At 39.9% G+C, this 26,084-nt stretch overlaps 1 protein-coding gene and 1 non-coding gene across 3 annotated transcripts; both read left to right on the top strand.

Moving 5' to 3' along the window:
- Positions 1–7: 7 nt before the first annotated feature.
- trnar-ucu (transfer RNA arginine (anticodon UCU)) lies at positions 8–81 on the top strand. Its single transcript has one exon. It is a non-coding gene; the product is annotated as a tRNA-Arg (tRNA).
- Positions 82–1,606: 1,525 nt separating this feature from the next.
- On the top strand, positions 1,607–25,873 carry kirrel1a (kirre like nephrin family adhesion molecule 1a). Of its 2 annotated transcripts, none has more exons than XM_077742249.1 (15): positions 1,607–1,878; positions 14,640–14,789; positions 17,372–17,521; positions 17,592–17,749; positions 17,814–17,964; positions 18,052–18,157; positions 19,125–19,273; positions 19,342–19,469; positions 20,007–20,133; positions 20,208–20,308; positions 22,320–22,542; positions 22,733–22,840; positions 22,914–23,041; positions 23,237–23,314; positions 23,908–25,873. In XM_077742249.1, exons 1-15 carry the CDS (start codon positions 1,833–1,835, stop codon positions 24,562–24,564), a joined length of 2,460 nt encoding a protein of 819 aa, XP_077598375.1. In that variant the 5' UTR covers positions 1,607–1,832; the 3' UTR covers positions 24,565–25,873. The 2 variants fall into 2 exon arrangements, with proteins under 2 accessions (XP_077598375.1, XP_077598374.1); XM_077742248.1 differs by having other exon boundaries at positions 23,201–23,314.
- The last annotated feature ends 211 nt before the right edge of the window (positions 25,874–26,084 follow it).

Genomic DNA, 26,084 nt, shown 5'->3' with positions numbered 1-26,084 from the left:
TGTCGCAGTCTCTGTGGCGCAATGGAATAGCGCGCTGGACTTCTAATCCAGAGGCTCCGGGTTCGAGTCCCGGCAGAGATGTGTGCTTGGAATAACCACATTTATCGGTGGTTTTTTTTTCTTGCACTGCATCCTTGTTTTCATCCAGGGATTCCTTTTGTCTTCGTTATGACGCGGCTACAAAAGATGTGTTTTAGCAGTGCTCCTATATACAGTTTGTTATGATATTATCATCCTAAAAACAATATGAATAATAATGATAAAACATAGTTGGGATTTTATATCATTTTTTGGTGAAATTCGCTATTTTGTATGCTTTAATTTCCTTGCAGATTTGCTTTTATTTACTATTGATAGTGGTATTTTATTCAGATTCATCATATATATTTGACCTAATACCAGTAGTACTTATCTTTTTATTTTATTTTAGACATTTTTGTAATTTTTTTTATCAATATTCGCTTGTCATATAAGGCTAATTTTCACATATTGTCCCTTGGTTTTCTATGTCTAAAACAGGGCTTAAAGTGTATTAATGTTCTAAATAATGATATTTAAGAGCTATTTTTAAATTACTACTTTGTAAAAAAACGACATATAAGTACTTCAATAGTACAGATCTAACTCTTAAAAATTAAAATTCAATTAAAAGTCTTAAAATGAATGTATCACCAATCAATTTCAACTGGGTTACAAATAGTACATGTTTATCTACTTAGTTGCCACCGGAGGGCGCCCCAGCTTCACATTTTAGTCTACAGATTGACTATATAATTAGTATTGGAAATTGTATCACGAAAAACTCTAGTTTTTATTGGATTTTGTCTATTTACTTTGCTATTTAATTCAGTGACGTATAAAAGGAGGTTTTAACTATTAATAAATAACTAATAATATTTTGTTGCATAATATACATTCCTTTCAAAGGAGGGGAACAAAATAATAATGAAGCATTGCATTCCAAAACAACGTAACCAAGCAACAAACTTCTTTTAATGACGATTATATCAATGTTTTTTGATAACTACCATCTGGATTTGATTGCAGATAGTAGGCGTAAGGAATGAGGAAATGACGTCAAGCCGAGGAGACCGTTTTAATCATAGATATCATGTATAAATAAAATGCTAGATTCTAATAAAACTATCCTGGCAATAAAATAAGGAGGACAGCGTTGGCGTAAGTCGGCCATTTTGCTTCAGAGCTGTTGAATATAATTAATTATATAATTATTGACGTCAAAGATGTACTGAAATTGCTTTTAAAAATACATTTTAAAATATCAAGTCTGAATTAAAGGTACGTTAATTCATTTTATTTGGAATGAAACTAACTTTGTCAAGAGTTAAAATCTGGACGCAAGATGGCCGCTTATTCTGGTTAGACATCTAATCTTTATTTATGTAACATTTACACGAGTATATTTGGTTACAAAATGTTTATAGAAAACATTTCTAGTCAAATGTAAAGATTTACAAATATAAATCTTAAAACTGCGACAAAATTTTGACAAGTCTTCTTTGGGTTGTTTTATTTTGAAAAACCTCACCAGAAACACATCGCTATCCCTTTATTTTGACGTCCCTCGGCGCCAGCAGTGCACGGACTGACGCCGGAGAGGAAAGAGCGAGGGGGCAGAGTTGGGGGGGGGCTTTAAAACCGAGGGGAATGGTTTAAAAAAAAAAATCCCAACGAGGACAAACGACACGCGAGGACAGTCCACTGCTGTTATGCTCCCTTCTTTTATTTTCCTAACTGTCCCGTCCTGCCCTGCCTTTTTCATGCCGAGTTTTGGGCCAATAACGGACTTTCTATTCCTGGTGTAGTGAACCATGCGGAAATTGCTGCTTTTTCTCACTTTGCTGACTTTACAAACCGGTAAGAATGCATTTTTTTTAAATAGTAGATGTCGGGTAAGGGAATGGGGAAAGGGGCGGGGCTAATGGAAAAGCATGTTTTAATTTTTTTTAATATATATATATTTTAATTTATTTATTATTTGGAATGATTATGGTCGTCATGTTCTATCAATGACCTTTGGGGTGTTTTTTGTTTTTACGACGTTCTGGCAAGACCGTGAACGTGACATGAATGAGTGGTCCTTACCTGCTCGCATCCTTATTTGACAGTCTCTGTTGCTAGGAGACAAAAGGCTAAGATTCTAGAGGAACACCCAAGGAAAAAACGACAGGCAACCTGTTTGATGGAGATACCAAGGTGCCATTGTCTACCATTGTGGTGATGGAGGGGGGCGTGGTCTGCTTTAGGCATGATGTCACTGGGTTTGCTACCTGAATTTTGTGAGGGTGCTTCAGCTTTTGTCGAAAAAATGTGGGTTTCAATTGAAAAAAATCTCTTAAAGTGACATACCCATAAATAGGAGTTTTGTCAAGTAGTGCTGCAACCTAAACCGAAATGAAAATTAGGCTTTTTAACGAAATATAACCATTTTTTCTCGCGTTTTTTTGTTTGTTGTTCAAGTAGCCAATCTATCGCAACCTTTTTGCCATTAGGTAACCTTTTGGGGAAAAGGGGAGGAGTCTATTGGCTATGATTTTTGGATTGGGCTCCTGTGTAACAAAGGGTGCCGAATTAAAGTGTAGTTGCGGCAGGTGTGTTTGTGTAGGCGATTTAATGGAATGGATTAATAAGTGGGTGGGATTGGTCGTTTGTTTGTTTGTCATTAATAACTAATTAATAATGTAATTATGTTTGTTGATTTTATGTGTTGCTATTCTAAATGGTCTTCGATGGGTTTTTCACTTGTGGTTGCCAGATAGAGCCAGTTCCTGATTATTTTTTTGGAGTATCAGCGTGTTAGCATATACAGCGTTCTTGTTAGCATAACATGCTAGTAGTGATATAGCATTGAATCAATGACGTCATCAGTGAACAAAATATTTTGAGGCGGCCTGAGGGTTATTAATGATATCGTGTTTATTAGCAGAGCGGCTAATTAGTGAGTGAAGAGTTCTTTTTTGTTATTCTCAAGAGGGTTATTAGCATAAATATTTTTTCGGGGCATAAAATGTTGTTTTGCAAAGTTTGGTTCACTAGTTTAAATATAAATATATAATAAAGTACTGTGTATGTATTTTTTTTCCTAAATACTGCATTGACGGCATTAGACATCCAATCCAATTTGATGTTAATTAGCTGACATCTACTGGTGAAAAAGAGTATAGCAATGCTGTAAGTCTTATGCGCGTATAAGCCGTACCCTTGATTCAGTCATCATTTTTTTTGGGTTACAAATACGGCTTATACGCGAGAAAATATAGTACTTCCTCAAAATGACCACAACTGAAGTCTTATGCGCATATAAGCCGTACCTTTGATTCAATCATCATTTTCTGGAGCTACAAATACAGCTTATACGTGAGAAAAAACAGTTTTTCCTCACAGTTTTACCTCCAAATTACCATGATTGGACACCCAACTCTCAAGGATAACCTGGCAACCTCAAATTTGTAACCCCCTCACAATATAACCACATTAGCCAAGCTAAAAGCTACCAAAATTACCCTCGAAAATAATTCTAAAACCTCCCTTCCCATCCCCTTTAAAAAAAGCTTTCTTTATGTCGACCCCGACCCGCACCCCCCCCCACCTCAAACAAGAGTGGCGCACTTAATCACATCTGACTGAAACGAACCCACCGGCCTCGTACCCACCCCCAACCCCAAAAACATGGCCACATTCCATGGGGAGGACCCCATTTTGGGTCGAGGTGAGTTACGGGTAGAGAAGCGGTAGAGTAGCGGTAGAATGGGGGGGCGGGGAGAGGGGAATTTTAGTGTCCATTACTCGAGTAAACCCCCCCCACCCCACCACCCTTTAGTAAGTTACTTTTAAAGGTTTTTCATCCCTGCAGTTTTTCAACCAACCCCCCCCCCCTCCCCCACTCCACTTCTCTTTCCATGCCCCCCCCTTCCTCGCTAATACATTCCAGATGTGGTTCTTGCATTCCTTAGCTCAGTAGAGTGAGGGGAGTAGGGGGTGGGGGGGGGGGGGGGGTTGAGGAGGTGGCGTGGGGGTCTCTTTACTCTTCAGGAGTGATACAGTATGAATTTAATTTAAAAAAAGAGGATTTGGGGTAGCGTAGCGCTAGGCTAACGGGGTAAAAAAAGACAGAATAGGGGATTGGTTGCCAGATTGTGAGAAAGGGAGAAGTGGTTTGGTAGGGTGGGGAGGGGGGTTTAATGTTCCCGTAACCTCAAAAGTTGTTCTTTCCTCCCTCGTCTCTGGCCTTCTCTGCTTTGACTCCGCCCCCTCCCACCGCAGGAATGCGGTTGACGCCGATGATGTCACTCCATGAGGGAGGAGGGGGGGTTTAAACGCGGATTCGCTTGGCTCCGTCCATCTTGGGGTCAGCCGTCCACCCGAATCAGGTCCTCGGGGTTGGAGGGGGGGCTCGCGGGGGTGTCGGATGATTGCGCAATAACTTGTGAACCGGCATTACGCCGATGCATTTTTTTTTGTTTCGTTTCTGTCACTTTTGGGTTTGTCTGGGTTTTTTTTACATTCATTATTTTCCTTTGGCGAGGATCAGGAGGGTGCCGGAGCCCACTATGACACCCTGGCATGTTAATAAAATATTCCAGGGAATGTCAAACAGGAAGTTAAAAAAAAATTCTCATCCTGAGAGTTTCACATTTCAAGGAAAACAACATTTTTCGCCATTTTTGAAGACATGTTGTCGTCTTACGTCCCTAAAAAATGGGGTTTTAGTCGGTTTTATGTGGGTTTTTTGGTCACATTTCAGGGAAAAAAATGTTTTTCGCCATTGTTGAAGAAGTGCTGTCGTCTTACGTCCCTAAAAAAGGGTTTTTAGTCGGTTTTATGTGGGTTTTTTGGTCACATTTCAGGGAAAAAAATGTTTTTCGCCATTTTTGAAGATGTGTTGTCGTCTTATGTCCCTAAAAAAGGGTTTTGAGTCGGTTTTGTGTGTGTTTTTTGTAGTTTTTTTGGCTTTGAGACCCTGTTTTATTAGTAAAGAGGCTCTCACCTTGAAGATGGCGGGCATAGTAGTTTTGCTGCACTCAAAAGGGGGGAGAGGTCGAGGCCCCTGGGCTCTTATTGGCTACCCCGTGACGGATGACATTGCAACAAGCGTCAGTACATACCAATGAAATTAGATTGCGCCCGATTCAATTAAAGTGGACCTTGGGAGAGATCATTTATCGACGGGATGTCGCTTGGAAAGTAGTTGCTTGACTTCATATCACGTCAGGCGGCCATTTTTAAAGCCAACGGACTCGTTTGCGGGGTCGGCGACCTTTCGGAAATGAGGCCTGGTCATTAAAATGGGTTCATTTTGGGCCGGTTTTTGGGATAGGCGATTTTAGCGAATGCTAAGGGTGCTCTCGGACATAAGGGCGCACGAGAATCCTTCATTTTTTAATTGTTTTACTTAAATTAACTCACTATTGTATTTCATTTCCATGTCAAGTTAGTTCTCAGAGAGGGTCAATACATTCAGTCAAAAATGGCGCAATAATAATGTATATATTCTATTTTTTTTTGGTTGATAACAGTCAGAATTTAGCGCTAAGTATAAAAAAGGCCAAAAAATACTATCAAAAATATGATGTTAGTCATTTAAAATTGTTTTTTTGTTGATTCTATTCTATTTTTGTGCAATTTTTATGTTAGGTCAAAATTTGGTTGAATTTTTTTGCTAAAATGATAAGAGAATAATGCCAAATTGCAATTTATAATCCGGAAAATACGGTACAAAATATTCTTGTTTATATGGGGGTGGGGGGGGGGGGTATACAGGTTTCCCCAGGGTTCAATTAGGTCAAAATTAGCTTATTTTTTTGTTAAAATGATAAAAGAATGATGCCAATCTATGAAAAAAATGTGATTTATAATCCAGAAAATATGATATCAAATATTTTTGTTTTTATATGCGGGTGGGGGTCCACCCAGGTTCAATTAGGTCAAAATTAGTTTGAAAAAAATCTAAAATGATAAAAAAATGATGACAAACTATTGACAAACTAAAATTTGCAATTTATACTCCGGAAAATACGGTATCAAAAATCATTGTGTTTGTGTGTGTGTGTGTGTTAGTTATTTTTTGTTTCTTAAATTGATAAAAAAATGATGCCAAACTATGAAAAAAATTGCGCATTATAATCCAGAAAATACAATATCAAATATTTTTGTTTGTATGTGAGGGGGGGCGTAGAGGGGGGTCCACTCGGGGTCCAAAATTAGCTAGGACCGCCCCTGTATAGATTTTAGTGTACTCCAAAAATTCTCAAGTTCTAGGGGGCGGGGTCACACCGTGGCGACTTCCACGAGGGTCCCGTTCCGCAAAATCAATCCTGGATTGTTGGCGGTGGTTGCCCCTGGTTACGGCAGTCGTCTTTGTTCAGTCGCTTGAGGATTACCGGCGACCGATCGTCTTTTCTAGCCGGCAAATGATCAAATGATCCTCGGGTGCTCCTGAGGTTGCCATGGTCCCCCCCCCCTTTTCTATCATTGTGTCGGTGGTCCTCACGGGCTGTCGCCATGGAAACGGCAGAGGTTGGCCACGTAAAGAATGGGTGGGTGCTCTGGCGACCATTTTGACGGCGTTAAAAGTCCACGCTAAAAAAAAAATGACGACAAAAGGGGATGAAAACGGTTGACAAAAGATAGCGAGGTAGCCGGGTGGGGGGGCTTGAGTGGGGGGGCTCGCGAGGTGAGTTGACGGAGGAAAGCAGGCGGACAATGCGGCAAACAAAAGACGCCGTCTTTGTCCAAATCCGGCACCCCCCGAGTGTCACCTTTGTGTTTTTGAAGCCCGCTCAGTAGGCCAGTACTTTGTCCCCCATCCTGTGTCGCCATAGCGATGGCTTATGATGACCACGTGGGAGAGTATAAGTGGTACTACTATCTAAAAAGACTCCATTTGCAAAATAGACCTACCTGAGAAGGGAGTGCCATATTTTCCGGACTATAAGGCACAACTCAAAGTATTTTCAGAAAAGTGCGACTTATATATGGATCGATATTGGTTAAGAATTCTATGAAATTCCATATTGGATCAATAACACAACTCCTACTCACTACTACGATTACTACTAGCACAGCTCCATCTAGTACATATATAACACCCCCTCCTATTACCACTACTACAGCTTCACTTATTATATGTACAACCCCTAACATTACTACTACTACTACCACTGCTACTACTACTACTACTACCACTGCTACTACTACTGCTACCACTAATACAAATACTACAGCTTGTTTTGGATATATAATGCCCCCACTATTGCTACTACTACAGCTTCATCTATTGTATGTATAACACAACACCTAACACTAATACTACTACTACTGCTACTACCACTACTCTTACTGCTACTACTAGTACTGCTGCTACTACTAGTACTGCTGCTACTACTAGTACTGCTGCTACTACTAGTACTGCTGCTACTACTAGTACTGCTGCTACTACTAGTACTGCTGCTACTACTAGTACTGCTGCTACTACTAGTACTGCTGCTACTACTAGTACTGCTGCTACTACTAGTACTGCTGCTACTACTAGTACTGCTGCTACTACTAGTACTGCTGCTACTACTAGTACTGCTGCTACTACTAGTACTGCTGCTACTACTAGTACTGCTGCTACTACTAGTACTGCTGCTACTACTAGTACTGCTGCTACTACTAGTACTGCTGCTACTACTAGTACTGCTGCTACTACTAGTACTGCTGCTACTACTAGTACTGCTGCTACTACTAGTACTGCTGCTACTACTAGTACTGCTGCTACTACTAGTACTGCTGCTACTACTAGTAGTACTGCTGCTACTACTACTACTGTTACTGCTTCTATTACTACTACTACTACTACTATTGCTACTTCTGCTACTGCTGCTACTACTGTTCCTACTATTACTACTGCTGCTACTACTACTGCTACTACTACAACTGCTACCACTCCTACTAATACTACAGCTCCTTTTGAATACATAACTGCTATTGCTATTCCTACAGCTTCATCTATTATAAGTATAAAAAAGCCCCTACCACTAAAACTACTACTACTACTACCACTACTGCTGCTATTACTGCTACTACTATTACTACTGCTACTACTACAGCCTCATCAATTGTATGTATTCACCCCCCCCCCCCCCATAACACTACTACTACTGCTACTTCTAAAGCTCCATTTAGTGAATATCTAACACAATCCCATACTAGTACCACCACCACTACTACTACTACTACTACTACTTACTACAAAAAATCCAAAGCACCTTATACCATACAAAACATCAGCCATTCATTGTAGGCGCTTAAAATATTGTAATATCAATCAGCAGTTGATAAATTACAGTACTATTTACTAACCAAAATATAAGTGTCTTGGGTTCGAATCCCAGCTTGGAATACTTACACATTAAAATTTCTTTGGATTAGAGAAAATGGCATACATGTTGTTACTAATTTTTTAGGGGTTATGACATCCAACACACTAATTTGGCTTTTATGCGGGAGACAGTGTTTGTCATTAGATGGCTTTTTTTGAATCATGTGTTTGTCCGTTTTGATACGCACTGTCAGAAAAAAAATGCCTCAAATAGTGTCAATTTAGCATAGAAAAAATCTCCCATAATGCATCAGTTATTAGCACATTCTCCACGTCGAGGAATCTGACTTTGTCCCCGAAACAATGATGTCATCCCCCCCTTCCTCAACTCTCTTTGTTCTATTTCTCCACAGCGCCACCGTATGTACGACTGCGGCGGCACGGTGGCCAAACGGTGTTTTTTGCGCTCCGCCGTTCCGATCGAACGGATGATGCAACCCGCGGCGGAAATGCTGAAATCCGGCGCGCGTTGACATTTACGGCGTCGCGGGGGCAAATTGGTGGCACCAAGGCTAAAAATAGCTCCAGATGTCTTCGCACGCGGGTGCCGGAGCCACGCCGCTATCGTCGGGCGTAAACGACCGGCGGGGTGGCGTGTTTGTAATTGGACGAGATGCGACAGTGATTCCGAAAACACGTGAGGGTGGGTTTTAAATGGGTTTATTTTGACAGTAAAATTGGGGGATTTAGAATGAAAGGTTGCTCTATTTTTAAACTTACCTCTAGTGGACATATGTGGTATTGCAAGGCCGCATTTTACGTGTTTTTGTTCAAAATTATTAGCATATTTTTATATAATATTGTGAACGTAAAAGAGTAGCATAGGGGGAATTTAGAATAAAGGATGTTCTATTTTCAAATCTGCCTCCAGTGGTCATAGGTGGTATTGCAAGGCCTCATTTTACGTGTTTTTGTTCAAAATTATTAGCATATTTTGATATAATATTGTGAATGTAAAAGAGTAGCATAGGGGGAATTTAGAATAAAGGATGTTGTATTTTCAAATCTGCCTCCAGTGGTCATAGGTGGTATTGCAAGGCCTCATTTTACGTGTTTTTGTTCAAAATTATTAGCATATTTTGATATAATATTGTGAACGTAAAAGAGTAGCATAGGGGGAATTTAGAATAAAGGATGTTCTATTTTCAAATCTGCCTCCAGTGGTCATAGGTGGTATTGCAAGGCCTCATTTTACGTGTTTTTGTTCAAAATTATTAGCATATTTTGATATAATATTGTGAACGTAAAAGAGTAGCATAGGGGGAATTTAGAATAAAGGATGTTCTATTTTCAAATCTGCCTCCAGTGGTCATAGGTGGTATTGCAAGGCCTCATTTTACGTGTTTTTGTTCAAAATTATTAGCATATTTTGATATAATATTGTGAACGTAAAAGAGTAGCATAGGGGGAATTTAGAATAAAGGATGTTGTATTTTCAAATCTGCCTCCAGTGGTCATAGGTGGTATTGCAAGGCCTCATTTTACGTGTTTTTGTTCAAAATTATTAGCATATTTTAATATAATATTGTGAACGTAAAAGAGTAGCATAGGGGGAATTTAGAATTACGGATGCTAGATTTTCAAACCTGCCTCCAGTGGACATATGTGGTATTGCAGGGCCTCATTTTACGTTTTTTTTCTCTCAAAATTATAAGCATATTTTTATTTAATATTTTTAATGTAAAACAGTAGCAGAGGCGGAGTTAGTGAATATTGCACCCTGGGTTTAAGCCCCTCCCCCCCATATACGGTCTTCTTTCATATACCGTATTTTCTCGCATATAAGCCGTATTTGTAACTAAAAAAAATGATGACTGAATCAAGGAAACGGCTTATATGCGGATAATACTTACAATATTGCTATATGGTTTTTCACCAGTAGATGTCAGGAAAGTAACATTTACTATTTGTTGGTTATTTTCTGTTTTGCAGTAAGAAAACAACTATTATTATTCATTACTTTTGTACTTTTTATTCATAAAATATCACAAAAATGTTAAGATTTCCCTTTCAAAGTAACACATTTGTACTAAAGTTTATTAAAACCATGAAAATTATGAATCAGATGGCGGCTTATACGCGAGAAATTGTGAAATTCAACGATTTTAAGGCCATTTTACGAATATGGCTAATACGCGGGGGCGACTTATATACGAGTAAATACAGTAAAATAATTTTACAAAAAACATTTTTAACCCAATATTTCTTAGACTGCATGCAGTGATGCTTTACCAACACTAGGGGGAAACAATGAGCCTTCCACAATCTTTGCCTATTTACACTATTTACTTGAAATGGGATTTCAACCATAACTAAAATAAATATAAATATATAATTTTTTTTCCGGAGTGCCCCCATATCGATGGCGCCCTAATCGATTTCTCTTATTTACCCTACCAAAAACCGGCTCTGAGAAAAAAAAAAACTTTTTAATGCTATTATTTTGCAAAAAAATGTTCAAAAATCCAGACTTAAGATGTCTTTTGTGGGTTTTCTCGAGGAAAAACCACCTCGACGTGTTAATTACACGTTTTGTGGTCGTGTTTGCGCGTGTCCACAGGAAGTGGCTCGCCAGCCCGTGGCTGCGGGTTGGATTATTTTGTGGACGTGCGGTCGCGGGCGACCTCTTTGTGTGGACAGGGAGCTCCGGCGGTATCTCGGGGACGAGTGACTCAAGGAAATCAGGACACACTCTATATTTGTCACTGCAGTATAACCCACATAATGAAAGAATACAAGCTTCACACTGCACTGTGTGCCAAAAGCTTTGGAGTTTTTTACACCCGCGGATGAACACATAAACATACACACACTCGCCTGGTGTCGTATGGAAATGCGGGAGCGACAAGCACATGTTGAAATGACTCAGTATTTTGGGTAATTCGGCCTCGGCGCGGGTGTTTTTTTTAATGTCTTCATCCTCTTGCGTTTGGATTATATTCGTGGTTTAGTTTGAGGGAATTCCTACAATGGGTCTAAAGAGATGATTTTTTTGGGCCAGGGGTGGGGTTTATTTACCCCAAAAATGAAAGGGGGATTTGGGTGAGGGTGTGTTGGATATGGTGGGTGGGAAAGTGGAGGTTTGAGGGCCGGATTTGGTCCACTATGTCATGTTTTGTGGGCTAAGTTTGTTCTTTAATTAGAGATTTTTTTAAAAATGTTTATTTTATTTGTAAATTTTTTCTTGTCTTTGTTCTCTTTGAAATATTAGGCTCATTAGATTTATTAGATTTATTTGATTTATTTGATTTATTTGTTTTATTTCATTCGTTTAATTCGTTTAATTCATTTTATCCATTTGATCCATTTGGTCCATTTGATTCATTTGATTCCTTTGATTCATTTGATTCATTTGATTCATTTGATTCTTTTGAATCTTTTGATTCTTGATTTATATGATTTACAAATGTTCAAAATTAAGAAATAGTACAGAACATGTCCATTTTTCCCTTTTTAAAATGTAGTTTTCCGAACTGCTTATTCCGGCAAAGGTCGCGGGGGGTGATGGAGTCTATCCCAGTTAACTATTGGCACCCTATCCAGCCAATGAAAATATTTTTCCAATCCCATACCTTGTTTTTGGTGTTTTTTTCAGACGTTTAGAACAAATTAATTAGTTTTTAAATCATTCCTATTGAATTACGAGTAAATCGACATACGACCTCATTCCCGAAACGCATTAAGCTCATATCTCAAGGTATTATCATACTACTTTTTTTTATATTAGTCCATGAATTGAAACTACTTCCTTTTAGCCCGTACACAAAACAAGCTGAAAACAAAATAAAAAATAACATTTACTATTTGTTGGTTATTTTCTGTTTTGCAGTAAGAAAACAACCATTATTATTCATGACTTTTGTACTTTTGATTCATAAAGTATCTCAGAAATGTTAAAATTTTCCCTTCAAAGTAACACATTTGTACTCCCTTATTAAAACCATAAAAATTATGAGTATAGGGGCGGCTTATACGCGAGAAATTGTAAAATTCAACGATTTTAAGGCCATTTTACATGTAAATCGACATTTTTCAAGCCTTTACACCAAATCCTTCCCTCTCCTTTTGTCTCTCAGTTCATTCATCACCATTTTAGGAATTTTTTTAGGACCCATGTTGAATTATTCTAGGTATGCACGCACGCTACGGCGCCCCCATCTGCATCCGATTCCCTCTTCTCCATTCTCCATGTAGCCTCACACATCTCCTTTATCTTCGGAATATTAATGTGCAGCTCTGTCAGAAGCTATTGTTGTGATTGGCGCTTGGTTTTTTTTCTTCTTCTTCTTCTTCTTTTTCTCGCACGACTGACTTCTTTCGCATTAGTCGGCGTTCTGTATCTCGCCAAATAGCGCCCAGTCCTCTCGAATATGCATAAGCGAGAGGACGAGCGGAATAAAGACCGGGGGTCACGACTAAAGTTGGGCGGGGGGGAGTGCATATGGTTGCAAGTTGAAAAAGTAGTAATGGAAGGAGGCGGGGCTTAAGGGGGGATTCGAACCGTGTGAGGGAATGAGCCGAGGGGAACTGGGGATGTTAGGGAGGGGGGGAGGGGTTTAAGGAAGAATTTGGTTGGGCGTTAAAATAAAACGAACGTGCCGTGGGGTTGATATTTAATGTGATAAACGACTTGTGACAGTTCCAACCAGTAAGGAGGAGGCAGGGTAGAAATAGAAGCCATTATGGCTCAAAAGGACATACATGGGGGTTTTTAGAGATGTGTATATACATGGAGGAGGGTGGGAGGGGCCTAAATTTGGATGGAGATATAGTGGTACTTTTGAGATAGGAGATTGCATGTTGGTTTATGCGTACCGTATTTTCACCACTATAAGGCGCACTTAAAAGTCTTAGATTTTCTCCAAAATAGACAGTGCGCCTTATAATCCAGTGCACCTTATATATGGAAAAAAAACAGAAGACCAAAAACTAAAAACCTCTACTGTCGGATATTAAAAAAACACAAATGCCTGAACTGAAACAATACTGTTAAATATGCAGATGTCATCTTAGTTTACAACATCTTTCATCTTATAGCTCCTCCCCCACTGCAAGATTTTATACAAAAAAAATCCAAAAATCGTCAATGTAGCCATAGGCACAATGGCGTCTCTTTCAAGCGGTGCTCCGGCTCCCCCGCACAATGATGGCCACTGTAGCTCGTCGGGAAGCCTGCGAGATGACTCACGGGGAAGGGTGGGCTCGCAACACTTGGAACTTGCTTTTTGAGACTGAGTCAGCGTCAGACGCGGACCCCCGCCCCCGACTCGTCTCAGGCAATAATAGTAGTACTAGTAATAGTATTAGTAGTAGTATTAGTACTACTACTAGTCGTACTACTAATACCACTACTAGTACTACTACTATTAGTATAGTAGTAGTACTATTACTATTAGTATAGTAGTAGTAGTACTACTACTATTAGTATAGTAGTAGTACTACTACTATTAGTATAGTAGTAGTACTACTACTATTAGTATACTACTACTACTATTAGTATAGTAGTAGTACTATTAGTATAGTGGTAGTACTATTAGTATAGTAGTAGTACTATTAGTATAGTAGTAGTACTAGCAGTAGTACTACCGCTAGTACTACTACTATTAGTATAGTAGTAGTACTATTAGTATAGTATAGTAGTAGTACTACTACTATTAGTATAGTAGTAGTACTATTAGTATAGTATAGTAGTAGTACTATTAGTATAGTAGTAGTACTATTAGTATAGTATAGTAGTAGTACTATTAGTATAGTAGTAGTACTATTAGTATAGTACAGTAGTAGTACCATTAGTATAGTATAGTAGTAGTACTATTAGTATAGTAGTAGTACTATTAGTATAGTAGTAGTACTATTAGTATAGTAGTAGTACTAGCTAGTATTAGTACTATTAGTATAGTATTAGTACTAGCAGTAGTACTACCCCTAGTACTACTGCTAGTACTACCACTAGTACTACCGCTCGTACTGCTGCTAGTACTACTGCTAGTACTACTGCTAGTACTACTGCTAGTACTACTGCTAGTACTACTGCTAGTACTACTGCTAGTCCTACTACTAGTCCTACTACTAGTCCTACTAGTCCTACTAGTACCACTACTACTACTATTACTACTACTACTAGTGCTATTACTACTACTACTTCTATTACTATTACTACTGCTACTACTTCTAGTACTACCACTAGTACTACTACTACTACTATTACCAAATATTCCTCTCGTTCCTTCAACTTTAGTTTTTTTCTCTCTTCCAGCGTGGACGGCCAGGTTCTCCCAGGAGCCGGCGGACCAGTCGGTGGTCCGGGGCCAGAGGGTCATCCTCTCCTGCGTGGTCTTCAACTACTCGGGGATCGTCCAGTGGACCAAAGATGGCCTGGCGTTGGGGATCGGCGAAGACCTGCGGGGTGAGTGTCTTAAACGAGGCCCCTGGCCAGTTTCGTGGCACTCAATCAAATTGATTGCCAAGACATAAACCTCACCCGCGTAAAACCTGCACGGAAGTGTCGCATCTGGCCCAAACTCATTTTTATGGACTTTTCAAAGTCACCTTTTGCATTCCTTCCTTCATCATTTGCATTTCCTGAAATCTGAAAGGAAACTGATGTATCTTCCGGACTATAAGTCACATTTTGACAGTTTATGTGGGTTTTTTTAGGGTTAATTTATCTGAAAACGGTTCATATCTTGCATGTCTGTCGCTGGGTGAGACTTATAGTCAGAAAAATACCGTACATTTTTTTTGAGTTTTGCAACTTGATATTGCATTACATCAAGGACCATTTTAGATATATTTATATATATTTTTATAAATGGATTAAAATAACTTGATTAAAACCCCTGAATATTCAGTTTTTTATAGATCTAAAACTGTTTATTTTAGCTTTTTTTAAATATATTTTTAGACTTTACACAATGATTTTTGAACTAAAAACACAGAAAAAAATGAATTAAAAATTACAATTATTCATATAAACGGGGGAAATCAGGAAATTTAATATACATCTATACACTTCATTTTAATTTCATCCTAAAACAGAAAGTCAGCACTCATAATTTACTTTCCCGGGCCACACAAAATAATGCTCCGGACCATATTTGGCCCCCGTGCCGCCACTTTAACACATGTAGTGTACCCTATCGACTCATTAATTTTATTTTATCGTGATGACATTTTTAGTATTGGTCCATATACAAGGCGCACTAGATTATAAGGCGCCCTGTCTATTTTGGTGGAAATCCAAGACTTTTAAGTGCGCCTTATAGTCCTGAAAATACGGTATGTGTTGTTTTTTAGAGTAAACTTATTTGAAAACTGTTTATTTCTTGCAATTCAGGTGCGACTTATAGTCAGAAAATACCGTAAAAATGTTTTGGTGTATCGCAACTTGATATTGCATTACAGTAATAACACAATTTCCATCAAAAGCACCCGTAAATTTTCATCTGCTGACGAATCGTCTTTGCGTTGTTGCCAAATTGTACCGAGTGTTCGTTTCTTAGCAAAGCGCGCTAACGTTTCATCTGTAAAACAGACTTGCGGTTGTCTGCTTGGGGTTTGTGGTTTGTACTCTGGGCTTTTCATACGCTTTCTTGCTCTCCCGCATTTCACATGCAAATTCATGTATAAACAAGGCGCACGTGCGAGCACAAGCAAGGACACGCAAGGTTAGGAAGCGAGCAGGCTCTCACGCCGCTCGCACGCCGCCGCCTCCGTCTGAGCATCAAATTGGGTGTGCCGCGCCACGGACTCCGTCCGAGTACTCCAAAAAACACTAAATAAATATCTTACTACTTGCTGACTGGAGATATCTAAGCCACCTCTTGGAAAGAATGCGCAGCTAAGCCCGGTTGTCCAGTGGGGCGGGTTTTTTGTGCAAAGGGGACGTGATGGTGCAATGGGTGGTGGCAGTGGGATAAATCAGCGGTCCCCAACCGCTGGTGTACATTTACTTCATTTAGAAAACAACCCCTAATCATTAATACTACTACTACACCTCCATCTAGTGGATCGATAAAACAACCCATACTATTACTACAACTCCTGCTCCATCTGGTGGATCTATAACACAATCCACTACTACTACCAACACCACTACTACTACCACTACTACTAATACTACCAATACTACTACTACTACTGCTACTAATACTACCAATACTACTACTACTACAACTAATACTACTAATACTACCACTAATAATAATACTATCAATACTACTACTACTACAACTAATACTACTAATACTACCACTAATAATAATACTACCAATACTACTACTACTACAACTAATACTACTAATACTACCACTAATAATAATACTACCAATACTACTACTACAACTAATGCTACTAATACTACCACTAATAATAATACTACCAATACTACTACTACTTCTACTACTACTGCGACTAATACTATCAGTAATACTACTAAAACTACTTCTACTCCTACTACTAATTCTACTAATTCTACTACTATTACTGCTACTAATACTATCAGTACTACTACTAATACTATCAGTACTACTACTAATACTACTTCTACTACTGCTACTACGACTAATACTTCTAATACTACTAATAATAATACTACCACTACTACAACAACTACTACTACTAATACTACTAATACTACGACTACTACTACTATTTCTACAGCTACTACTACTACAAATAAAACTACTACTCCTCCTCCTCTTACTATTTTAGCTCTATCTAGTGGATCGATAACACAACCCATACTATTACTACCACTACTGCTCCATCTGGTGGAACTATAACACAACCCACTACTACTACTACCACTACTACCACCGCTGCATTGAATGGATCTATAACCCGAACCTTACTATTACTACATCTCTATCTAATAAATCTAAATAACAACCCATACTACTACTACAGGACTATCTATTGAATGTATAACAAACTACTACCACCACAAACCCCATCTTAATCTAATCCCTCTGGACTTTGTTTCCCCAGCCTGGCCTCGGTACCGGGTCCTCCGAGTCCACGATCTTGGCCAATACAACCTGGAGATCTTATCAGCTGACCTGTCCGACGACTCCTTGTACGAGTGCCAAGCGCCCGATGCCGCCTTGAGATCCAGAAGAGCCAAACTCACCGTCCTCAGTAATCACCTTTAAAAAAAATCCATCTTTCAAAATGGCCTCCATTCCTCAAACCTTCATTACCTTTGCAGTTCCCCCTGACGACCCTGTGATCGACGGTGGTCCGGAAGTTCTCCTCAACGCGGGGGAGTTCTACAACCTCAGCTGCGTTTCTCGCGGCGCCAAACCCCCTTCTATGATCGAATGGCTAAGAGACGGTTTACCCATAGATGGCGCCGTCGGTGCCACCGTAAGTCCCGAAAATCCCAAACCACTTAATGGCGGTCTTTGACGCCCCCCCAACATGATTTCAGGAAGTCCTTCCAGACAGAAAGAGGGTCACTACCCGGAGTTTCCTCCCCGTCCACCCCATCGACACGGACACGGGGAGGAATTACAGCTGCGTGGCGTCCAATCTGGCAGCCCCCCATGGCCGAAGCACAACTGTTACCCTCAACGTACATCGTAAGCGTTTCTGTCAGCCATTTTTTAAAAAATCTAACGACAAAATACACTTTTTAGGGGTACTAATATGCATCTTTTTCCCAACAGATCCACCAACTGTCACCTTGTCCATTGAGCCTCGTTCTGTCCTGGAAGGGGACAGGGTGACATTTACTTGTCAGGCTCATGCTAATCCGCCTATTATGGGATACAGGTGTGTTGGAACAGAGGTTGCACTAAAAAAATTGGCATTTTTCATCAAAATACCCCAAAAAACGTATTTGCTCCCATATAAGCCGCTCCCGCGTATAAGTTTCACCTTTAAAATTGTCTTAAAATCGTTGAATTTTACAATTACTCGCGTATAAGCCTCCCCCGATTAGTAATTTTAACCTGCATATTCATGGTTTTAATAGGGAATTTAAATGTGTATTTTTTAAGATAAAATTTCCTTTTAAAAATCATCGCAAAACAGAAAATAACCAACAATTAGTCACTAGTAGTACTACTAGTAGTAGTAGTAGTACTACTAGTAGTACTACTAGTACTACTAGTAGTACTAGTAGTACTACTAGTGCTACCACTACTACTAGTAGTACTAGTACTACTACTAGTGCTACCACTACTACTACTAGTACTAGTACTACTAGTACTACTACTAGTGCTACTACTACTACTACTACTACTACTACTAGTACTACTACTAGTACTGCTACTAGTGCTGCTACTAGTACTACTATTAGTACTACTACTAGTACTACTACCAGTACTGCTACCAGTACTACTACCAGTACTACTACCAGTACTACTACCAGTACTACTACCAGTACTACTACCAGTACTACTACCAGTACTACTACCAGTACTACTACCAGTACTACTACCAGTACTACTACCAGTACTACTACCAGTACTACTACCAGTACTACTACCAGTACTACTACCAGTACTACTACCAGTACTACTACCAGTACTACTACCAGTACTACTACCAGTACTACTACCAGTACTACTACCAGTACTACTACTTATATGCGAGAAAATACGGTAAATTTAACTTAAAGTGAAATAAATTTTAACAAGCTGGAAAATATCGACTCCATTTTAGAAAACTGCAGGGTGAATGTATCTTTCTAGATAACATATTTTTTAAAGCAAACTTTTAAATTAATTGGTCATAGGTGGGCCAAAGGTGGTGTGGTACTACAAGGGGCTCGGGAAAGCGTCTTCACCACCAAGGCGGACCACTCCTTCTTCACCGAGCCGGTGTCCTGCCTAGTTTTCAACGCCGTAGGGAAGACCAACGTCAGCATCTTGGTGGACGTCCACTGTGAGTGTCTCCTCACCTCGGCGTCCTGTCCCCGCGCCACTTCATGTTCTCGCTCCCCCTTTTGTCAGTCGGTCCCATTCTCTTGGTGGAACCTCAACCCAAAACGGTGGATGTGGACTCGGACGTCACGCTCAATTGCAAGTGGGCCGGAAATCCTCCGCTGACCCTCACTTGGTTCAAAAAAGGCTCCAACATGGTGAGGAGACTCTTGTATTACTACTGCTGCTTCTACTACTACAATTACTACTACTACTACTACAACGACTGTTGCTTCTACTACTACAAGTACTACTACTACTTCTACTACTACAATTACTACTACTACGACTGTTGCTTTTACTACTACAAGTACTACTACTACTACAATTACTACTACTACTACTACTACTACGACTGTTGCTTCTACTACTACAAGTACTACTACTGCTTCTACTACTACAATTACTACTACTACTACTACTGTTGCTTCTACTACTACAAGTACTACTACTACTACTGCTGCTACTACTCCTACTACTTCTACTAATACTACTGCTGCTACTACTTCTACTACTACTACTGCTGCTACTACTACTACTGCTGCTCCTACTACTACTCCTGCTACTACTACTACTGCTGCTACTACTACTACTGCTGCTACTACTACTACTGCTGCTACTACTCCTACTGCTGCTACTACTTCTACTAGTTCTACTACTACTACACGTGAACTACACAATCTTGCACCCTACAGGTCCTGAGTAACAGCAACCAACTGTACTTGAAGTCGGTAAGCCAAGCCGACGCCGGCCAGTACGTGTGCAAGGCCATCGTGCCGCGAATCGGCGTGGGCGAAACCGAGGTCACCCTCACCGTCAACGGTCAGGAACGCCGCTGTTTATTTATTTATTTTCAAAATAGCATTGGAGTAAAACATCCAATTTTTTCTCCACAGGTGCGCCAATCATCTCCAGCGAGCCCATCCAGTACGCCGTGAGGGGTGAGCGGGGCGAGGTGAAATGCTACATTGCTAGCACTCCTCCACCTGATAAGATTGTAAGTAGACGTGCATGGAATTTTCGTTATGATCCAAATATAAGACAGTGTTTTTTGCTTTTAAAAAAGACTAGAAAAACTGGGGGTCGTCTTACATTCAGGGTCTAGACATTATACCCATTTACAACAATAGATGGCGCCAGATATATTTAAAGCAAACACATTGATGGTTAATCCTGTTATTGCATTTTGGATGTTTTATCACAGTAGATGGGTTAATTTACTTTATTTTTATATAAGTTTTCATATTTTAATGTTCAGTAGATATTAAAATGTGATTAATAGTCTTTAATATATTGTTATAATCATTTGTTTCAGATGTACTGTCAATATTTTGCATATAAAATTGAATTTAGTGGTCAACAAACCCTTGAAAAAAGGGGTCGTCTTATACTCGGGCTTTATCCGTTTATTAATTTCTAAAAATATGAAAAATGGAGGCATGTATTGTGATCATCATCATAGTCAGAGGTTGCCACCTATGCGTGTCAACACATTTCTAACATATTCAATCTTTAGTACTGCATAATACGAACTATAATCTGCAATTTTTTTCTTAGTTTAGCAAGGCCTGCGACTAATAGTGCAATTTTTGTATATTTTTTCCATCTTTGACCATGATAGCCTCTTATATTGTTTTTTGTTCAGGTTATTATCCTCTGAAAAAAAATATTATGATAATAAATCCCTAATTTTCTCTTTTTTACATCCCCATATCACGACAAACCAACCCTAAACCGGTCTACTTTTAGCTCACACCGGCTCGGCGCTTCCTTGACGGATGCGTCCTGACTAGCGGCGCGCTCCGCTAATGCTAGCGCCTCAGCTTGGGACATGTAAAGATTTATAAAATATAAAAGGAGGAAAGGAGGAACAGTTGTCCGGGTAAACGCCACAGCCGAGAGAGTCTCCTTCTCCGGAACAAGTGGGCACATTATGGGAACATGTGGGCTTATGCATAATTAATCGGCCTTAGTACAGTATATGCTGAATAATACAGCTGCTTTTAGTGGCTTTAAAGATGGAGGACGTGCACGATTCCCCGCACCGGGTCTGCATGTCATTAAATAACGAGGTTAGGGTCACTCAGGCGGCTGCAAACTTTTTTTTACCCGGTCAAAACCAAGTACAGTAATACCTCGTTTATCGCGGTGGATAGGTTCCAAAACCGGCCGTAATCAGCCATGTTGGGACAGTGTTTTTATGCTGTATAGTTCATATTATTTGGACTTTTAAAGCCATTTTTGTATTATTATTTAACTCAAAATTTCCCGAGTACGGGATGAATAAAGTTATCCAATCCAATCCAATCAAAGGTAGACAATGCCCTCTAGTGGCCAGGGGTTTTTCTTCCTATTTTATGTACAGTAATCCCTTGAATATTGCGGAAATTTAGACTAAACATGGCCGCGATAAACGAAAAAACGCAAAGTAGGATGTTTTCGTGCCTATACAGAAAAGTACAATTAGCAAAAAGTGTATATTTATGAAATAGGACATAAATAAGCATCTCAAAGGACTGTAATGTATTCATATCTAAATACAATGTATTTATTTAAAGATGTAACTATGGTCATACCTCTACTTATTTACTTTAAATTTTGAAAATTTCGTGAGGAGAAGTGTACTTTATATGTAAATTCCATAATTCATTAACTGTCCTCACACAATTTTGCAAATGTGGATTTTAATCGTTTAATAAGGGAATTCAAAATGAAATAATGGATAAGGAAGTGCATTTACTTTTTGTGGGATTTCATAATCATAATTTTTGTATCATGAGTCACTCATTTGCAAAGAAATCAAAATTATAGAATAAAGTATTAATAAAAAAAAACATAAATAGGCATTTTTATCCATTGTCTGCAATATTCGAGGGATTACTGCACTATTATTTAACTCCCGAATGTATACAATGCCCTCTAGTGGCCAGGAAAATCATCACTTTTCGTAGATATTTGGCAGATCCAACCGCAATGTTCAGGTATTACTGTCATCATAATGTGCACAGGTGTGGGCGTGGAAGGAGAACGTCTGGGAAGAAGAGAAAGGAACTCTTCTGGAACGTTACACAGTGGAACAAAGCAGAACATCCATCGTCGACGGCGGTGGCGGCGTCCTCTCCACCCTCACCATCAACAACGTCATCGAATCCGACTTTCTCACCTCGTACAACTGCACCGCCTCCAATTCCTTCGGACCCGGGACCATGATCATCACCTTAGAGGAGACTGGTACGTTATAAGTTCTAACTCTGCCCTGACCCAAAATGGCCACCAAAAACGATCATTTTAAATGTATTCCATGTCAAAATAGTTGATTTTTTTTCTATTATAATCCGGAAAATGCTGTCGGCTACTTTTATTTCCTGATATGTTTACAAACTCTTATTTCCCGATGTACTTGAACCTAACATTTTTCCAGAGGAGGTCCCAGTGGGGATAATAGCCTGCGTCACAGTGGGCTCTATCGTCCTATTATTCATCTTCCTGCTGGTTTTTGTCCTCATCTTCTACCGTCAACGTAAAGGCAGTGAGTCCCACTCGTCACTTGGATCCCACCCACATCTTTCCCGGGTAACTTTTTGTGGGTTTTCTACGTGCAGGTCGGCGAGGGGTCACTTTGGGTAAGCCGGATATTAAAGTGGAGACCATAAACAAGGAGAGCCATAGTTTAGAGGAGGATTCAGGCAGTGTGTCTACCGCCTCCCGCATGGTGAAGGCCATGTACTCCGTAAGTTGAACGCGGGTGTATGTGGGTGTGTGTGTGTAGTTATGTTTCCCTGTGTGTTCTCCTATTTTAACACCTTCAATGCCATCTTCTTCTTTTGTGTCGCATTTTTTTCCCTCTCTGGCACGTCCGTGTCTCCTTTTTTGGTTTGCTTTGGTTTAGTTTCTCCCCTCTGTGTCCTTCTCTCCCTCCAACCAGCCCTTTAAGGACGACATCGAGCTTAAGTCGGACCTACGAAGCGATACCCTGGATACCCGGCAGGAGTACGACCTCAAGGTATGTATTTAGCAATTTTTGGGGTGAAGAAATACCATATTTTCACGACTATAAGGCTCACTTAAAAGTCTGAAATTTTCTTCAAAATCGACAGTGCACCTTATAATACAGTGCGCCTTATATATGGAAAAATGTCATTCATTGAGGGTGCGCCTTATAATGCGGTGCGCCTTATAGTCGTGAAAATACGGTACTTGATTCTTATGCATGTAGCTGTCACAAATCTAACTTTTGCATGTTAGCTTCATGCTAATGCTAACCCAATAAGAAACCCATCCTGAAAAACAACTTTTCCAACGGATAACAACAATATAGTCTTGCAAAACAAAAAAAACTAAAACACAGTTCATTTTATAGTAGTTAAGCTCATAGATTCTTTATCCTCTGCATCAAACGACTCATACATACTATAGTGTAGTAGTTGAAAAAAATAAATATGCACCAAAAAGTCCAAAACCTTAATTTTGAAAGTCCTACCAATACCACTCAAAGACCATACATCACAGTTGCACCTTATAATGCGCAAATATGCCAATTCCAACCAATTTCCCATTCATACCCGAATTATATTAACAATTCTGTTTATTTCCCAGGACCCCACTAACGGCTACTACAACGTCCGAGCCTCCACCCTTGACGAAGGTCGCCCCGCCTCCCGCTCCACCGTCCACTACTCCGACTACCGCTCCCCCGGCGGCACCCCAGGAGGGGCTGCGTCCATCAGCGGCAGCAGCGCGGGCGGCTCTGGAGCCACAGCTAGCGGCGGCGCTCCCGGTCCGGGTCCCCTCACCTCCCCAGGTCGCCCCCAAGCCTGCTACGACCCACGTCCCCCCTCTAGACTGTCGCACATCAGCTACGCGCAGTTCAACACCTTCACCCGCGGGGGGCAGAGTCAACCACCCCCTAGTAACCCCCCACCCGCCGCCGGGGACTTCCCCGGGGACTGCAGCTTGCTGGATTCTAACCCGCAGCTAGCATACGACAACTACGGCTACCCGTCGCATTACCAGACCTACCGGATGGGGTTCGCCCCATCTAGCCTGGCGCCATTAGAGTCCGGACCCTCGTACGAAATGTACGGGGTAAGCTCCGGAGTTCCCGGTCCGGGTGTGGTCCCAACAGGCCCCGCCCCTTCAGGCTCTGAGGCGGGGCTTGGCAAATACGGCAGCTCGACTCGTTTCTCATATACGTCGCAACACTCTGACTACACTCATGGCCGACATACACAGAGGATGCAGACCCATGTTTGAGCCACCTGGTTTTTAGACCCCGCCCTAAAACCTACACGCACATATCACAAACGCACCAAACACGAACCCCAACGAAAACCGGAAAGGCAGGGGTGGGGGGAAGTGTGGAAAGACAACCAGAATGGACGCTGACAAGTCACAATCATGACGGGGAACTGGTGAAAAAACCCTAGGGGGCGGAGACTAAGCGCCTTGGTATGAAAAACTACAAAAAATGCTCGCTTCTTGTAGCAATAAACAAGAAGAACATCCAAGGGTAGGATTTTTTGGACCACTTTTAGTGGAGGACTTGTTCTAATCCATAATTGGTGGAAGGCCAAATAAATATATCTAATGTGGTACTGATATATGAAAAACCTCAAGACAGTGTTATTTTTTTCCCATGATGCTTAGCGAAGGGAAAATTTGTTAGTAAAAAAGGATAATCATACTTTTTTTTTTTTTTTTTTGCACTGCAACAATATTCATGCTTGGACATCTTTCATCTTTAATTTGCACACCTGACTAGAGCTTTGTAAATCTATTTTTTAAACATGACAGAATTATTTTTCTTGATGTCAATCATATGTGGACCAAAAGGATGGTGCCATCCAATAATAGGGTTTATCTATGTAGAAAAAAAGAAACCTAGTGCCAAGTGTTCATAATTGTTCTTCATCGTAGATCATGTACAGATTTATGCAGTAGAATCTCCTATTGGCAACTGTTTTACAGTTGAGGGACTATTTTTTGGCCCCGCCCCCTTTTGCCAAGCTCTACATTTAAGATGAGGAGAAGAAGAACTGAGTGGCCTTAACGGAAGAACGTAAATCGTCTCGTCTTTGCCGTAAAGGCCGGAAGAGAATGTCTATGGGAAGGTTTTATGAAGGCTGTCTACCATATTGTGTGGGTATGTGTGTGTGTGGGTATGTTTGGGTGAATACATGAATTTGTATAGTGTGTATGTATAAAAGTTTGAATGAATACATGCATATACTCCAAACATCTGACTGGTGTGTGTGTGGGATGTTGTATGCATGTTTGTGTGTATACAATATGTGTGTGTGTTATAAAAAAATATGTCTGTATCTTTTCTCTCACAATCTAGTACTTTTATACCTCCGCTAGGACTGTATCCTGTATTATTATTGTGTCTATGAATTTAGGAAAATCCCAATGTTTGTTATTGTACTGTTCAGTAGCAGGAAAAAAATGGTTTGGAATATGTTATTAAAGGTTTTTTTTCTGATTTTGTTTTTCTTCAGTATTTTTTAAAAAATGTATGTAATTATTTTTCCACAGTATTACGTCAATAAAGCACTGTTTTTTTTAATAATTGTTTGTGTTGTCTCTATTTATACTGTTTTTTATTGATTTGTTTAGGTAAATAAGATAATTTAACTAGATATTTTAATTTATGGTTTTTGTTTCATAAATAATATTAAAAAATTAAGATTTCTCAAATTTGGCTTTGTTTTGACCACTTTTCATCTACATTTTTACCAGCAGGGGCAGCCACGTGCTTATTTTACCCCTAATTG

Source organism: Stigmatopora nigra, chromosome 20, assembly GCF_051989575.1.
Source record: "Stigmatopora nigra isolate UIUO_SnigA chromosome 20, RoL_Snig_1.1, whole genome shotgun sequence".
In the NCBI taxonomy this organism is placed as follows: Eukaryota; Metazoa; Chordata; class Actinopteri; order Syngnathiformes; family Syngnathidae; genus Stigmatopora; species Stigmatopora nigra.
The sequence above is the reverse complement of the archived record's forward strand: the minus strand, read 5'-3'. Positions and strand labels throughout refer to the sequence as shown.

What these genes read in the sequence shown, in the direction of transcription:
- kirrel1a (XM_077742248.1), top strand. Translation starts at nt 1,833, where the DNA reads ATGCGGAAATTGCTGCTTTTTCTCACTTTGCTGACTTTACAAACCG. An exon ending in TTTGCTGACTTTACAAACCG is followed by an intron (nt 1,879 to 14,639) that starts GTAAGAATGCAT and finishes TCTCTCTTCCAG; the next exon opens with CGTGGACGGCCAGGTTCTCC. An exon ending in ATGGCGCCGTCGGTGCCACC is followed by an intron (nt 17,750 to 17,813) that starts GTAAGTCCCGAA and finishes ACATGATTTCAG; the next exon opens with GAAGTCCTTCCAGACAGAAA.